The sequence below is a fragment of the Lepidochelys olivacea genome (genome assembly GCF_965140295.1).
Source record: "Lepidochelys olivacea isolate rLepOli2 genome assembly, chromosome: 2".
Lineage (NCBI taxonomy): Eukaryota > Metazoa > Chordata > Testudines > Cheloniidae > Lepidochelys > Lepidochelys olivacea.
Window position 1 is genome coordinate 251734378 of NC_140412.1, and position 17491 is coordinate 251751868.

Sequence of the window (17491 nt, forward strand, 5' to 3'; positions counted from 1 at the left end):
AAATTATTATCGTAAATTGCTAAAAAATCAAGGAAACACATTCTTGAGAACTTTTAAAATGAACTTTATTTATCAAAATAATACTTTATCCTTGGCCAAACAGTGCATGCTACTACTCTGTCCAAATATCATGCACTGTTACTTAATATGTACAAAGTACAAATATCTGCCTTTTTTGTATTAACTTTCCAAAGGTCTCTGCTTTATACTCTTAAAGGCTTTAACTCATACATGAAGACAAGGTTAGTTTGAAAGTACAGATCTTAGCCAGCAAGAACACATTTAATTTTTCTTCATTTTAAAAGATGACCATCTTTTTAAAAAAGTGCATGTACTATGTTTTGTTAACACTATTAAAGGCATCTAACCAAAGTATGCACATCAAACAGTAGTGCTAAATTATTTTTAGTGCATAATGCTACCCCCAACAGAAGAAGTAATGAACTGAAGTATAACCAGCTCTCATTCCATCTTAACCCAGCAGACTCTGGCCTCCGCCTCAAATAAAATCCCAGATAGTCTATATTTCCTGTCATCTACTATAATCCACATGGTACTTGAAAGCTCAGTACAGAACAACACTCATCTTAAAGTACCACATGGCCTGTGTCCTTCGAAATTCTTATTTCTATAGTGATTCTTGAGGATTTGAGAAACATTCCATGGACAGGGATGGGTTGTGGGCCAATGCCCCTGGACTCTGTTTCTCTCTCAGGAGAAGAAAATGGGGATTATTCAGTGCATGTGTTCTTTTGTTTGAAGTCCACAATCACAGGAGTCAATTTACTTACAGAGTGACTCAAGATCACCAGCATGGAAGTTTTTCCATGTCAAAAGGGCTTGCATATGAAGTTTTCTGCATCTGTGTTTGACAGTGAAAATACTGTCAACATGTTTGTTTTTTCTTTTCTCCTCAGCCAGATTCCGTGCCAGACCCCCATGCATGCAGGAAACTTTTTTTCTTCTTTTGTCTCATTGCTTGGGTACCCTATGCCTGGGGAACAGGTACTTCCCTGCAAATACTGACTTGAAACTGGATCACATTCGTAAGATAAAATGTAAGTATTAGATCTTCAATGTCAGATTTTGAAAGGGGTTTAAGGGAGTTAGGCACCCAGCTCCCACTGAATGACTTGTTATAAAATCCCAATTTTAGCTAACATTTCAAGACATGATCTTTAAACTTTGACTGTCATTGGTGTACTTCAGAATTAGTGGCAGACATAGCCTCCATGTCAATTAAATTTCCAAAATTAGTTACCCGGGTGTGTAGATGTTAAAGTCAGCTTTATAATGAAACTTTTAACTATGATCTCTCCATAATCTATTCTTTCTAGCTAAAGTGAATGCTTTGAAACAAAGAAAAACTTTAGAGCCATCCAGAAAAGGAAAATGATGGGATGCTTTATAAGAGCGGGGATAGGTAAATTTCTGTCTTGTGCAGAAGTCTGATTTGATTATATTTTTTAGTTTGTTTGTCCTTTTAAGCAAGAAAAGTGGAAACCTGTTAATTCACACTGATTGGGAGACCCACTATGGTCGACTGCATTTTGCACTACAGCAAAAAACAAGGGTGATACAACCATTAAATGTGTTTCTGTCCATTTAATTTGTCAATTGCAGTTTAGGTTTAATGATGATATGAGAACACGAGTATATGAAAGAATGCATAAATTTTTAAATTGTACTATGAGGCCCCTTTAAAGCATCTCCTTGTAAAACTTTCTGAGAGGTGGGCGGGGGTGTTAAGAGAGAGTGAGTGTCTAGCACAGGGCATATTAGTGAAGCTATTCCTGTACTTCCATGGTGTCCTTTCATTAAGAAAAGATCTTTCAAATTCCATCACATGCAAATATGTGCATTGACCTTAAACATATATTTTTTTTAAATCCAAACCCTTCTCCCCTTCAGTATTTGCATTTTACATGATTTCCGTATATTTCTAAATGACAAAATTGAGACTCTTTTAGATGAGATGCACAATATGTATTGGACTAATGAGATTTTATTTTAATCTGGTTATTAGTCATATACTGCCCTGAGTGTTTTAGTGAGCTAAGTCTCTGAAATTACATGTATTGTAAAAAGTTATTGGAGTCTTAATTTGCTTTATCTGAATTACTGTCAAAGACTAAGTTTTAGAATTTAATTAACTTGTTCCATATCTGATATAAAGCCTACTTCTGCTCCAAGTGAAGTCAATGTTAAAGCTCACTGACTTCAGTGGCAGCAGGAGTAGGCCCTTACCCAGCATGATTCATTGGTCTCTGTTCAGAAAGAAATCAAGCCAGGATTGATTCTTTGGGAAATTTTTTCTACAGTACACTGGCAGAACTATGCTGTACAGCTTGCATTATGCCTGGCTATACCCTGGCTTTCAACGAATATCAAACTGGCACATACCTTAGAAAATTATTTCCATGAGAAACCTATAGTGGCCATCAGAAATGAGCATAAATTAGAGCAGCCATGAGGCTGCTTCAGCTTTTGCTGGTGGTCAGGCAGGGCCCAGAATACCAGAATATGGTGAGTACATAAAGAGTTTAAAGAAGTGAGACCCCATAGGTGGCCTGTGTGTCAAATGTGGCCCACTAAGGCTTCCTGTGTGTCCCGCCAGCTCACCTTAAAAAATATTTATAATTAAGTTCACAAACAGTGATGCACTACCTATCATTTGCCTATGATTTAGTAAATAACTTACTGGCAGTGCTTAATTTGTAATGAAAGAGGTGTGGGGGCAACCCCGGCACAAATTAAGCATTGACAGGGAGGCTGGAGAGCAGTGGCTGCTGGCCAGGCGCCCAGCCCTGAAGGCAGTGCTGTCAGCAGCAGCAGGGCAGAAGTAAGGGTGACGTGGTATGGTACTGCCACCTTTACTTCTATGCTGCTGCTGCTGGCAGCGGCACTGTCTTCAGAGCTGGGTGGCTGGACAACAGCAGCTGCTGGCCAGGAGCGCAGAGAAGCCGGGGATATGAATTTCCAAGGCTAAAGGTGCTGGGGTTAAGCCCCAGCACAAATTAAGCACTGCTTACTGGATCTGAAGTTCTTGCAATCGCATCGGCTGCAGCTGAGCTTGGACGGTGCCCATTTTTTCATTAGTGATGGAAATGGAGCCAAAAATGCATGCAAATGGGAGTAAATGTCACCAAGTCAACAGCGAGAGCCGAGTTTTTAACCCATCCTGGACAGCGGATTTTCTTTTTATTATGCCACCTCATTTAAACACAAACCTTTTGTGTTTACCGTGCCACACTACTGTATCCCTCTGTAAGGCCGTCAACATAAAGCACCACTTTGAATCAAGGCACAGTGTCAAGGTTCCTTCCCCACTCTGAACTCTGGAGTACAGATGTGGGGACCTGCATGAAAACCTCCCTAAGCTTATTTTTACCAGCTTAGGTTAAAACTTCCCCAAGCTACAAACTATTTTACCTTTTGTCCCTGGACTTTATTGCTGCCACCACCAAGCATCTAACAAAATATAACCGGGAAAGAGCCCACTTGGAAACATCTTTCCACCAAAATCCCCCCAAGCCCTACACCCCCTTTCCTGGGGAAGGCTTGATAAAAATCCTCATCAATTTGCATAGGTGAACACAAACCAAAACCCTTGGATCTTAAGAACAAGGAAAAAGCAATCAGGTTCTTAAAAGAAGAATTTGAATTAAAGAAAAAGTAAAAGAATCACCTCTGTGAAATCAGGATGGTAAATACCTTACAGGGTAATCAGATTCAAAACATAGAGAATCCCTCTAAGCAAAACCTTAAGTTACAAAAAGACACAAAAACAGGAATATACATTCCATTCAGCACAACTTACTTTATCAGCCATTTAAACAAAACAGAATCTAATGCATATCTAACTAGATTGCTTATTAACCCTTTAAAGGAGTTCTGACCTGCATTCCTGCTCTGGTCCCGGCAAAAGACAACACAGCCAGAGAGAACCCTTTGTTTCCCCCCCACTCCAGCTTTGAAAGTATCTTGTCTCCTCACTGGGCATTTTGGTCAGGTGCCAGTGAGGTTGTCTTAGCTTCTTAACCCTTTACAGGTGAAAGGGTTTTTCCTCTGGCCAGGAGGGATTTAAAAGCGTTTACCCTTCCCTTTATATTTATGACACACAGTAAATTTAATTCAGCCTATCTTCCTGGCAGTGTTGCAAGATGTGACAGAATTGAAAATCTGAAGTCTTTGTATCACACTTCAAATGTCATTCTCACAACATCAGCGACTGTACAGGAAAAAGAAACAGCTACTTCTCTTTGGATAATGTTGGTACTAACTAAAAAGAAAAAGCCTTCCCTGCATGCTGAACTTGTGAAGGAGTGCACGATGGAAATGCTGGAGGAGCTTTTTGCTGGAGATAAAAATAAAGATGACATTTTGAACTGTGTGAAGCAAGTTCCACTGTCTGATTCCACGGCAGTGGGAAGATTGGAGGTAAATTTATGAGGACTGTTTGTTACCACTGCTTTCCAATTTAAAAAACACCAAATACATCTCTCTTGCAGTGGACAAATCAAGCAATTTAAGTGACACTGCCCAGTTATCACTGTTTGTTAGATTTTATGAAAGTGAAATTTTCAAGGAAGAATTTTTGTGCTTAATACCATTGGAAACCTACACCACAGGAGAGATCATTTTTGAAAAGAGAACCATTTTTTGAAAAAAAAATGGTTTAAATCTGTAGAAAGTAAACTCGCTTGTTACACGCAGAGATCCCTCCATGACAGGGAAAGAGAAGGGCTTTGTTTCACATTTGGCAGTGATATACTTCACTGCATCATTCACTAGATTGTCCTGTGTGTAAGTTGTTTGGGGACTTGAAAAAAAAAACAACGGGTACTGTGATGAGATTAGTGAACTACACATGCTCAACTTCTAGTTTGCAACATCGTCTTTTTTAAAGCTCTTTTACAAGACATTTCAGCCGAACACAGTGACCAGCTGCAGCACGATGACATTCGCTGGTTAAGTCGGGAGCACGTGTTAGAGAAGTTTTGTGCGCTTCAAAAAGAAATAACAGACATTCTTTCAAACTACAAGACCAACAAGGCTTGCGAGTGCCTGTAATTTATGAATAATGTCCCCTGTTTGTCAGAGGTAGCTTTTCTGTGCAATATTACTAGTCACTTGAATTTCCTCAACTTGCAGCTCCAGGGTCATGCAAGCAGCGTTAGGAATCTGTTTGAAAAAGTGTGTCCCTTTCAGAGGAATTTTTAAATCTTTGAGACAGACTTAACAGGAAAGATGTTGCATTGACTCACATTGCATGTTGTTGCTATAGCTGAAACTTCACTGAATGCGATTCAATAATTTCTAAAAAATCTGATCCAAAATTTTAAAATGCAATTTGAGAATTTTAAAATTCCAAAGGATTTGCTTTTACTTGTTCCATTTGTTGCCTCTGCCAATGGATCTTGCCCTTCTGAAGCAAAGAATATTCTTGATTCAATTGATGAAGGTGCCTTTCAATTAGAAATTGTAAGGCTCTAAAGCTCAGACGTCTTGAAGGCAAAATTCAGAGAAGTGGAACTTCGTGATTTTTGGACTAAATATGCTGACCAGTTTCAGAACAGCCAGAATCAAGCCATCTATCTTTTAACAATGTTCAGATCAACGTACGTCTGTGAATGTGGGTTTTCTACCATGAACATTATAAAAAACCAACACTGTAATCGCCTGACATATGAGCATCTTCCCCCATGCATGTGACTTGCCCTGACCTCTTACAAACCACTCTTCACAGAGCTTGACAGAGATCATTGATGTCACCTCTCCCATTCGAGATTACCACTGTCAAGGTTCCTCCCCCACTCTGAACTCTAGGGTACAGATGTGGGGACCTGCATGAAAAACCTCCTAAGCTTATCCTTACCAGCTTAGGTTAAAACTTCCCCAAGGTACAAAATATTACCCCCGTTATCCTTGGAATGGCCGCTACCACCACCAAACTAATACTGGTTACTGGGGAAGAGCTGTTTGGACGCGTCCTTCCCCCCAAAATACTTCCCAAAACCTTGCACCCCACTTCCTGGACAAGGTTTGGTAAAAAGCCTCACCAATTTGTCTAGGTGACTACAGACCCAGACCCTTGGATCTTAAGAACAATGAACAATCCTCCCAACACTTGCACCCCCCCTTTCCTGGGAAATGTTGGATAAAAAGCCTCACCAATTTGCATAGGTGACCACAAACCCAAACCCTTGGATCTGAGAACAATGAAAAAGCATCCAGTGTTTTACAAGAAGACTTTTAATAAAAAATAGAAGTAAATAGAAATAAAGAAATTCCCCCTGTAAAATCAGGATGGTATATATCTTACAGGGTAATTAGATTCAAAAACATAGAGAACCCCTCTAGGCAAAACCTTAAGTTACAAAAAAGATACACAGACAGAAATAGTTATTCTATTCAGCACAATTCTTTTCTCAGCCATTTAAAGAAATCATAATCTAACACATACCTAGCTAGATTACTTACTAAAAGTTCTAAGACTCCATTCCTGTTCTGTCCCCGGCCAAAACGACTACAGACAGAGCCACAAAAACCTTTGTTTCTCTCCCTCCTCCCAGCTTTTGAAAGTATCTTGTCTCCTTATTGGTCATTTTGGTCAGGTGCCAGCGAGGTTACCTTTAGCTTCTTAACCCTTTACAGGTGAGAGGAGCTTTCCCCTGGCCAGGAGGGATTTCAAAGGGGTTTACCCTTCCCTTTATATTTATGACACGCCCCCCAAATCTCAGCTAGGGTGAAACACTGGCTGGGATTTCTTCCTGGAGCTCTAGGAAAACAGAGTTAATAAGACACATGCATCTCTAAATATACTACCAAGTACATAAAGACTAACAATATTTTCCACATCTCAAGGACGATTTTAACCAGTTGATTCTGGGAAACTTTCACGGGAGAGTGCATCAGCCACTTTGTTAGAAGCTCCTGAGATGTGTTGGATGTCGAAATCAAAATCTTGGAGAGCTAAACTCCACCGAAGAAGTTTTTTGTTAGTTTCTTTGACAGTGTGAAGCCACTTTAGTGCAGCATGGTCGGTTTGCAGGTGGAAACGCCGTCCCCAAACATATGGGCGTAGCTTTTCCAGAGCGTAGACAATGGCATAACATTCTTTTTCAGTGACTGACCAGTTGCTTTCCCTCTCAGACAGTTTTTTGCTGAGAAACACTACAGGGTGGAATTCTTGATCAGGTCCTTTCTGCATTAAAACTGCTCCCACACCACGCTCGGATGCATCTGTGGTTACTAGGAACGGTTTGTCAAAGTCTGGGGCCCTTAGTACAGGGTCAGACATGAGTGTCGCTTTAAGCTTGTTAAAGGCCTTCTGACACTTTCCGGTCCACTGAACAGCATTTGGCTGTTTCTTTTTGGTTAGGTCTGTCAGTGGGGCAGCGATTTGGCTGTAGTGCGGTACAAATCGTCTGTAATAACCGGCCAAGCCTAAGAAGGATTGAACCTGTTTCTTTGACTTTGGGACAGGCCACTTTTGGATAGCATCCACTTTGGCCTGTAGGGGGCTGATAGTTCCTTGACCCACCTGGTGTCCAAGGTAAGTCACTCTGTTTAGGCCTATTTGACACTTCTTAGCCTTAACAGTTAGTCCTGCCTCCCTTATGCGCTCAAGGACTTTTTGTAGATGTTCCAGGTGGTCTGCCCAGGAATCCGAAAATATGGCCACATCGTCAAGGTAGGCGACTGCATATTCTCCTAATCCCGCTAGGAGACCATCTACAAGTCTTTGGAAAGTGGCGGGTGCATTTCGCAGCCCGAAAGGGAGTACATTAAATTCATACAGCCCGAGATGTGTGATGAAGGCTGACCTTTCCTTGGCAGATTCATCTAGCGGTACCTGCCAGTACCCCTTGGTTAAGTCCAAGGTAGAGATGAACTGGGCCCTTCCCAGTTTCTCTAATAGTTCATCTGTGCGTGGCATGGGATAGTTGTCTGGGCGAGTTACAGCATTTAGCTTACGGTAGTCCACGCAAAAACGTATTTCCCCATCTGGTTTGGGAACTAGAACCACTGGAGATGCCCATGCACTTTCAGAGGGGCGGATTACACCCATCTGTAACATATCCTGGATCTCCCGTTCTATAGCAGTTTTAGCTTGAGGAGACACCCGGTAAGGTTGGACCCTAATTGGGTGAGCATTACCTGTGTCAATGGAGTGGTATGCCCGTTCAGTCAGTCCTGGGGTGGCTGAGAACGTTGGCGCGTAGCTAGTGCACAGCTCCTGGATCTGCTGTCGCTGCATACGCCCAAGGGTCATGGAGAGGTTCACCTCTTCCACACCACCAGCACATTTCCCTTCGTAGTAGACACCTTCAGGCCACTCAGCGTCGTCTCCTCCCTGGGCTGTAAACTGACAAACCTTTAATTCTCTGGAATAAAAGGGCTTTAGAGAATTAATATGATACACCTTAGGCTTTCGGTTGGAGGTGGGGAATGCTATGAGATAATTAACAGCTCCCAGGCGCTCCTGGACCACGAATGGCCCTTCCCACGATGCTTCCATTTTATGGGCCTGGAGCGCCTTTAAGACCATGACCTGGTCTCCTACTTTGAAGGAACGCTCTCTGGCATGTTTATCATACCAGGCTTTTTGCTCTTTTTGAGCATCCTGTAAGTTTCCTCTAGCAAGGGCTAAAGAGGTTCGGAGGGTGTTTTGTAGGTTGGTTACAAAGTCCAGAATGTTAGTTCCTGGAGAAGGTGTAAATCCCTCCCATTGCTGCTTCACCAACTGCAATGGCCCCTTAACCTCACGGCCATATACAAGTTCAAATGGGGAAAACCCTAAACTGGGATGTGGTACAGCTCTGTAGGCAAAGAGCAACTGCTGCAATACTAGGTCCCAATCATTGGAGTGCTCATTTACGAATTTACGTATCATGGCCCCCAAAGTTCCATTAAACTTCTCCACCATGCCATTTGTCTGATGATGGTAAGGAGTGGCAACCAAGTGATTTACCCCATGAGCTTCCCAAAGGTTTTTCATAGTTCCTGCCAGGAAATTAGTCCCTGCATCTGTGAGGATGTCGGAGGGCCAACCTACCCTGGCAAAAATGTCTGCTAGTGCCTGGCACACACTTTTAGCCCTGGAGTTGCTTAGAGCTACTGCTTCCGGCCATCGGGTGGCAAAATCCATGAAAGTCAGTATGTACTGCTTTCCTCTGGGTGTCTTTTTCGGAAAAGGACCCAGAATATCCACAGCTACTCGCTGAAATGGAACTTCAATGATGGGGAGTGGCTGGAGAGGAGCTTTGACCTGGTCTTGGGGTTTTCCCACTCTTTGGCACACCTCACAAGACTGGACATAGGTAGAAACATCCTTGCCCATTCCCTCCCAGTGGAATGACCCCCCCAAACGGTCTTTGGTCCTGTTCATCCCAGCATGGCCACTAGGGTGATCATGGGCTAAGCTCAAGAGCTTGGCCCGGTATTTAGTTGGAACTACCAACTGTCTCTGAGGATGCCAGTCTTCCTGGTGTCCACCAGAAAGAGTTTCCTTGTATAAAAGTCCTCTTTCTACAACAAACCTGGATCGATTAGAAGAGCTGAGAGGCGGTGGGTTGCTCCGTGCCGCCGTCCAAGCTCTCTGGAGGCTTTCATCTGCTTCCTGTTCGGTCTGGAACTGTTCCCTTGATGCTGGAGACATCAGTTCCTCATGGGATTGTGGACCTAGGCTTGGTCCCTCTGGAAGCGATATAGGGGATGGAGCTGTTTCTGTTGACTGTGAACCGCGCTCCGCTGGTGCACTATGTTGGGATTCAGGCTCCGGCTGAGCCTCTTGTGTAGGGTTATCGGCTGCTGCCAGTTCAGGTTCGGTGGGGCCCTCTGGTGTTGAGGTTGCAAGTACTGGATTCAGTGCTGACACGGGGTCTGGTGTTGGTTGTTTGGCTGGTTCCGATTCTGGGACTGGTTCCGTCTGGGTCTCTGGGACTGGATCCACTACTGCTGTTGCAGACATTGGCCTGGGGTCCAGGTCCATCACCTCTGACTGGGTCCTGATAGAAGTTTCCGGAACAGAGCTAGGCCTCACGGCTTGTTTAGCCTGGCTGCGGGTGACCGTTCCCACCCTCTTGGCCTGCTTCACGTGATTGGCCAAGTCTTCCCCCAACAGCATGGGGATGGGATAATCATCATAGACTGCAAAAGTCCACATTCCTGACCAGCCCTTGTACTGGACAGGCAACTTGGCTGTAGGCAAATTGAAAGAGTTGGACTTGAAGGGTTGAATCGTCACTTGGATCTCTGGGTTGATTAAATTGGGGTCCACTAAGGAAGCATGGATAGCTGACACTTGTGCTCCGGTGTCCCTCCACGCGGTGACCTTCTTCCCACCCACACTCACAGTTTCCCTCCGCTCCAAGGGTATCTGGGAGGTATCTGGGCCTGTGGACCTCTGGTGTGATTCCGGTGCAATGAACTGTAATCTGTTGGGGTTCTTGGGGCAGTTGGCCTTTACATGCCCCAGCTCGTTACACTTAAAACATCGTCCAGCTGACGGGTCACTGGGGCGAGGAGGGTTGCTGGAGAACGGGGTGGTGGGACGATAAGGGGTCTGGAGGGTTCTTTGGGAGGTAGGTGGGGCTTTGGGCGGCCCCCGGTAATAGGGTGTGGTCTGGGGTGGTCCCTTCTGGTCTCCGCTCCAACTGCGACCAGTTTTCTTCTTCTCTGCCACCTCCACCCATCTGGCTCCAATCTCTCCTGCCTCAATTACAGTTTTGGGTTTCCCATCTAGGATGTATCTTTCTATTTCCTCAGGAACACCCTCTAAGAATTGTTCCATTTGCATTAGGAAGGGCAAATTTACTGGAGATTCAACACTTGCTCCTGATATCCAGGCATCCCAATGTTTTACAATGTGGTAGGCATGTCGGGTAAATGACATGTCTGGTTTCCACCTTAGGGCTCTGAACCTCCGACGAGACTGCTCAGGTGTTATCCCCATTCTGACTCTCGCCTTGGATTTAAACAGTTCATACTTGTTCATGTGTTCTTTAGGCATTTCAGCTGCCACCTCAGCTAAGGGTCCACTGAGCTGCGGCCTCAGCTCTACCATGTATTGGTCAGTAGAGATGTTGTACCCAAGGCAGGCCCTTTCGAAGTTTTCTAAGAAGGCCTCAGTATCATCACCTGCCTTGTAGGTGGGGAACTTTCTGGGATGGGAAGTGGTACCTGGAGAAGGATTGCTAGGGTTTGTTGGTATATTCTGCTGGGCCTTTATCCTCTCCATCTCCTCCACATGCTTCCTCTCTTTTTCCTTCTCCTCCTCCACATGCTTCCTCTCTTTTTCCCTCTCCTCCTCCACATGCTTCCTTGCCTCCATTTCCCTCTTGTGGGCAGCCTCTTGGTGTTGTTCTGCCTCCCTTTCTTGTTCCTTCTTCAGCTGCATGAGTTCTATCTGTCTTTCATGTTCCCTTTGTTTTTCCTCAGCCTGAAATTTGGCTAATTCCAGCTGTAGTCGAGCTGAGGATTTGGCCATTCTAACCTCTCTGTTTTTAACTAACTTTACACCCGAGGTTTAGAAATAAACAAACAAAACTTGGCTGTAAAATTTTGCTGTGCTGGAATAGAATACCTATTCTCTGATAGTGATTGTCAGCCTACAGAAAAAGACAATTCCCTTGTCTCTGCTCTGGGCCCAAATTAAAGCAAAAAACCTCCAACTACTTGGAAACCTGCTTACCCAGCCCAAAGAAGAAAAAAATTTCTTTTCAAACCTGTGCTCCTTGTAAAACAAAAAAAAAAAAAAATCCTAAAAAAACCCTGCCACTTTTGTCTCCAGGCAAATGGGTAGAGCACACACCCCCTATTTACTTTTAGGAAGAAAAGAAAAAAAAAAAAACCTCTGGGTTGGAAGACTGTGAATTTCCCTGCAGGAGTTAAGTACCCTGCCTCCAGGCAAGAAAACCTGCAATTCACAAGATAATCCCCTTTTGTCTCTGCTTGGCCACAAAGCAGAGAGAAACCAAGCTGCTTTCAGTTTCAAAGCTGCCTTCTGGACTTCCTAAAAATTCCTTTTTAAAATCTGTATTTCTAGTTCAAAAAATCTCAACTGGATCTCAAAATGATTTCAGGTTAATCCCACCGCTGCCACCATGTCAAGGTTCCTCCCCCACTCTGAACTCTAGGGTACAGATGTGGGGACCTGCATGAAAAACCTCCTAAGCTTATCCTTACCAGCTTAGGTTAAAACTTCCCCAAGGTACAAAATATTACCCCCGTTATCCTTGGAATGGCCGCTACCACCACCAAACTAATACTGGTTACTGGGGAAGAGCTGTTTGGACGCGTCCTTCCCCCCAAAATACTTCCCAAAACCTTGCACCCCACTTCCTGGACAAGGTTTGGTAAAAAGCCTCACCAATTTGTCTAGGTGACTACAGACCCAGACCCTTGGATCTTAAGAACAATGAACAATCCTCCCAACACTTGCACCCCCCCTTTCCTGGGAAATGTTGGATAAAAAGCCTCACCAATTTGCATAGGTGACCACAAACCCAAACCCTTGGATCTGAGAACAATGAAAAAGCATCCAGTGTTTTACAAGAAGACTTTTAATAAAAAATAGAAGTAAATAGAAATAAAGAAATTCCCCCTGTAAAATCAGGATGGTATATATCTTACAGGGTAATTAGATTCAAAAACATAGAGAACCCCTCTAGGCAAAACCTTAAGTTACAAAAAAGATACACAGACAGAAATAGTTATTCTATTCAGCACAATTCTTTTCTCAGCCATTTAAAGAAATCATAATCTAACACATACCTAGCTAGATTACTTACTAAAAGTTCTAAGACTCCATTCCTGTTCTGTCCCCGGCCAAAACGACTACAGACAGAGCCACAAAAACCTTTGTTTCTCTCCCTCCTCCCAGCTTTTGAAAGTATCTTGTCTCCTTATTGGTCATTTTGGTCAGGTGCCAGCGAGGTTACCTTTAGCTTCTTAACCCTTTACAGGTGAGAGGAGCTTTCCCCTGGCCAGGAGGGATTTCAAAGGGGTTTACCCTTCCCTTTATATTTATGACAACCACAAACTCAGGTAATAATGTTGAGTCATAAACTTCGTTAAAAGATAGAAACACTAATACTTATGTTGTAATCGAGGCTTTATTTATTGGCAGCTGAATTTTTTTTTTGTCCAGCTTCTGCACAAATGACCCACCTCTTGTTATAAAATTCTCAAATCGGCCCACAGGTAGATCTAATTGAGTATCACTGGTTTAAAGCCACCTTTGTTTCATCCTCTGTTTCTGTGATGAGCACATGAGCAAAGTGACACAGAATCTGGCACCTTATAGCGTATATCCTCAGTGTCGGTTTCTACTCGTATCTTTCCTTAGGCAACACTATGAAAGGCATGCTGCTGCTGGGGAAGAGCAGACAGTAAAGAGAGCACACATTGCTGCTGTGAGCTAGAGGCAGGGGAATGAGCCAGCTTCTTCCAAAAATCCCAGCAGGTTGCTGCTCAGTGGGTAAAAAGTTTTTTCCACATAACCCATGTAACTCTTGAAATGAGAAGCTGTACATGAGCTTGTCTGACAATGGTTGTGCTGTTTGTTCCTCTTTCCCTCTGTTAGACTCAGCTGTAAGAGGTCTACCATTCGCTCCTCAAAATCACACTTGTGTTCTCCCTGCCCTACTCAGCCAAAGGATGTTGGGTCCTCCCATCAGGCTTCCCTGAGCCAAAGCCATACAAGAATCAGAGGAGACTTTTTTTTGCTTATGACTGATCCAGCAGGTTCCCCTGCATGGATGCTACCTGCTTTGAGGTTTCCAATGGATTTTCTGCAGAATGACCCCAAGCCATCACTCAGGAAATGGAATCAGGGACTGGAAGACAGAAATGTAGCTAACTCTTAAAAATGGGGGTTTATGCTAAATGGCCTATAAATATTTAAAGTCTATATAGGAAGGGATAAGCACCCTTTATAGAATATGAAATTGGTAGTGTTAATTTACTAGGCATTATGTTCACCATTACTGATGCTAAATCCTGATCTGTGTCAATGCACAAGTTATTACATCATTTTATTTTTCAAAAATTTGAAACTGATTAATAGGTAAAAGTGCGACTCAGCCTATTGGCTCCTCAGTACACCAAAACAGCTTATGTCTGAAAGTATCTTTGAGTAATTAATCTGTATCTTTTTGTGATTTCATTATAGGGTCATTAGGGAAATATTTCAGCTTGAACGGTGTGACAAACTAGGAGTTCTAACTACTTTATATCAATATGCAAAGTGACATCAATCATTTGCAATGAAATGATGCAAACAAAAGCACCTTAGTGAACTCTGTACAGAGAAGCCTTCTTAAGTGATTCATCTTAATGTCAGCAAATTGTTTACTAATGTGTTGACCTATGGCAACCCTCAAAAGTAAAATGAAAAGGCTAGAGTTTACAGCGTATCAATGAATCAGTTGATAAGCTTTTACTGGTTTAATATCCTCCTAGTCTTGCTGCTTGGAGCCACTTCAGGTTAGCAACAGAATGTTTGCTATCACCATGTGATAAAGGAAGTCAAACGACTAAACAAACTCCAGGACCATTATACTGTTTGGTGAGATTTAAATTAAAATTGTTGGGAGAAATCATGGGGGGGTGGGGAGAGGAAACTAAAGTCAACTGCACGGATTTACAAATGACTTACCTAGCTTCCCAAACAATAGTCAAGACTTTTACTTAAACTGGAGACAATGCAATGCATTTGAAAAGATTTAATTGCAGCAGTAAAAGATCATACCTCAATTAAATGACTTATGCAAGCAGACTTTATAGATAAGGATCAAAGAAATTCACTACCGAACACACGGCATTCTAGGCAACACTTTGTTTTCTGTACCCACTGATGCTAAAAAGTTGCATAGCTTGGTTTCAGTGACCTTTCATATTCCCTTTGATCTAAATTAGTAAGAACTTTAATGGATCAGTATAATAAGGGCTACTGTATCATCAGACAAATAAAATACACTCTTCTTAACAATAATATTTCAGGCCTACATTCTAATTCTATGGCAATTGTTTAAGACTGCAAAACTAGACATTTGACCTTTGTGGGCTTGCCAAAGGAAGTTGGTCTATATTTTAAAAAATCTACTTGCTAACCCCCAATCTCTTAACTGTACCACTGTTCAGTTCTGTTAGCAGCTGGGGAGTGACATTTTAAGAGCATGACACAAGTTTATGAGAGGAGAAATGCATCTTAGAAAAGCTTTTTTCCATCTGGAAATGGATTGCTGTATGTGAAAAATTACCCAAGTGTTTTATTAACAAACGGACACTAAACAAAGGTATGGAAAGCTAAAAGTGGAGACAGCCAGTTCTCATTTGAAAGCCACAGAGAAAAGAACTAAGAAAAATGAGTGTGTATCCCTTGATTGTGATTTATATTCTCTAAACACATTCAAACCTGGGCAATCCAAATCAGTATGTGTTATCCGTGTGTGTCTGAACAGAAAGAAGAAGAATTGCCACCATACTGTTCAGTGCAGGTTCACAAAGTGCCATGTATTGAGAATCATTGCCTAAAACTGAACTAGCCTTGAAAATATTTGTAATTGAAGCTGCCATTTTTGAATCTTTGAACAGCATCATGCTACTAAACAGCAACAGTGGAATTAGCAGTATAAAGCCCCAGTGTCCAAGTATTACACATTTTCCATTTTGCTTTTTTAAAGGGGGGTTGAAATTAAAAAAAGGTTGGATTTAAACAATTTTGTTTAAATATTAATCAGTGTTATGACACACGTGCTTCTTGAGATTGCTACTGCCCTTGTTTCCAGTCATAATTCTGATGCCTTCCTTGTTGTGTCAAGTTTCTTTAAGTGGCATTTAAAATCAAAAAGATGATTACAAATCACCAGCAAGAACTGACTCAAAAACCAAAGCAGGGAAGAGAGAAGAAGCCAAAGAGGTGCAGCAGGTTGCCTTTTGTAGTGGCCGGTACAGATAGTATCATGGTAATTATACTTGCATCTGGTGTGTTGATTTGTATATTGGGGAATGCATAGGAATTGCCATACTGGATCAGACCCAATGTCCATCTAGTTCAGTATCCAGCCTCTGACAGTAGCCAGTATTGGATGCTTCAGAGGACGGTGTAAGAACACTGCAGTAGGCAGATGTGGAAAAAGCTGCCTTCTCCCCTGCCCCTTCCCCCACATTAGGGCTCATCCTAGTCTCTAATAATTGGTGTAAGACTCAAAGCTTGAGGTTAGTATTCCTTCCAAAATGTTTATTAATAAATGACTGTGGATGTTCTTGGTTTCCTTATGAAGTGTCCAATACTCTTGAATCCCTATACTCTTGGCCTCGACCATAGGTGACAGTACAAATTTCTTATGGAAAAATCAAGCTGCAAAGAGTTAAACCTCTTAGCAGACATGTGAGATAGCATATTTAAAACTGTTCAGGACCCTGGGACTTAGCTTCCAAAACTGTGGCGTTTTGGGGATCAGGACTGTGGGGCACTTATTAGTAAGAAGACAAGTTAATATTATGGGGTATAACAGTTAATCCTCAAAAACACTCATTCTGAAAAAATCTATCCAGGTATTTATATGGCTCCCCCCTACCTAGTATCTGAAGAAGATAGTCTCTAGCTACCAAACCTTCCATTTCTCCCCAAACTAAGTTTAAATGAGACCTTAAGGTCTCTTTAAAAAATAAAGCTAGTTCTCTTTAGTTCCATCCTGCAGGTTTTGTAACCGTTACAAAGGCCTGCAGTAAACATTAAATTGTCAGATTTTTAAGGCTGGGAAGTATTTTTGTTGCAGTAGGGCCCAAAGGCTCCAACCATGACTGATGCTCCATTATGCTAAAGGCTGTACAAAACACACAGGAAGATGTAGTCCCTGCCCCAAAGAGCTTACATACTAATGAGATGCAACAAGTAAGTATAACAAACTGTGTTAGGGCAGAGAAGACAGAGCAACAGTAAAACCTGGACTGTACACATAGTTTTACCCATTTAGCTAAAGGTGTGGGTTTTTAAATCAGTTTAGTTAAACTGGTACAACAGTGTGTGGATGATCTTATGTTGGTTTAAGCTGGACATTGATTTAGTTTGCACCAGATATGAGTGTCTACACAGGGGTTTGCAACAGTTTAACTACATTGGTTTATGTGTGTAGTTAAGCTGCTGGGGGAGGAGGCATAAGGCAAGTTGAGGTCCTTGTTACTCAGAAGTTTTTGGCAGCTTATAGGGGGTTGTGGCTTCATGAGAGGTGGGTTTGGTGGTTGTCGGGGAGGTGTCAGGTGGGTATTTGTCACTGACTAATCTGGAAAGTTGGGCTGAGCTGCCTGTCACTTGCAACAAGGGAAGAGAGAAAACTGTGAAGGGCTGAAAATGGAAACTCCCCAGGCTCTTTTTAGCTGGCTACTTCCAATGAGCCAGATTCACTCCAGTGTCCTAGCTCCCAAGACAGAGGTTGATTGCCCTATAGAGTATCTGGAGTTCTTAGAGATGTGTCCCCCT

The 17491-nt window shown here is 42.5% G+C and overlaps 2 protein-coding genes across 4 annotated transcripts in view; both read right to left on the minus strand.

Moving 5' to 3' along the window:
• RNF32 (ring finger protein 32) overlaps window positions 1-17491 on the minus strand; it is a 68678-nt gene that overhangs the window by 10878 nt on the left and 40309 nt on the right. The window lies entirely within an intron of this gene.
• LOC311515659 (uncharacterized protein) lies at window positions 7-10334 on the minus strand (the record flags this gene model as incomplete). The annotated part of the gene is made up of 3 exons (XM_084618890.1): window positions 9275-10334; window positions 6987-7546; window positions 7-19 (listed from the first exon to the last, which is right to left on the minus strand). The coding sequence occupies exons 1-3, from the start codon at window positions 10169-10171 to the stop codon at window positions 7-9; spliced, it is 1470 nt and encodes a 489-aa protein (XP_084475016.1). The 5' UTR covers window positions 10172-10334.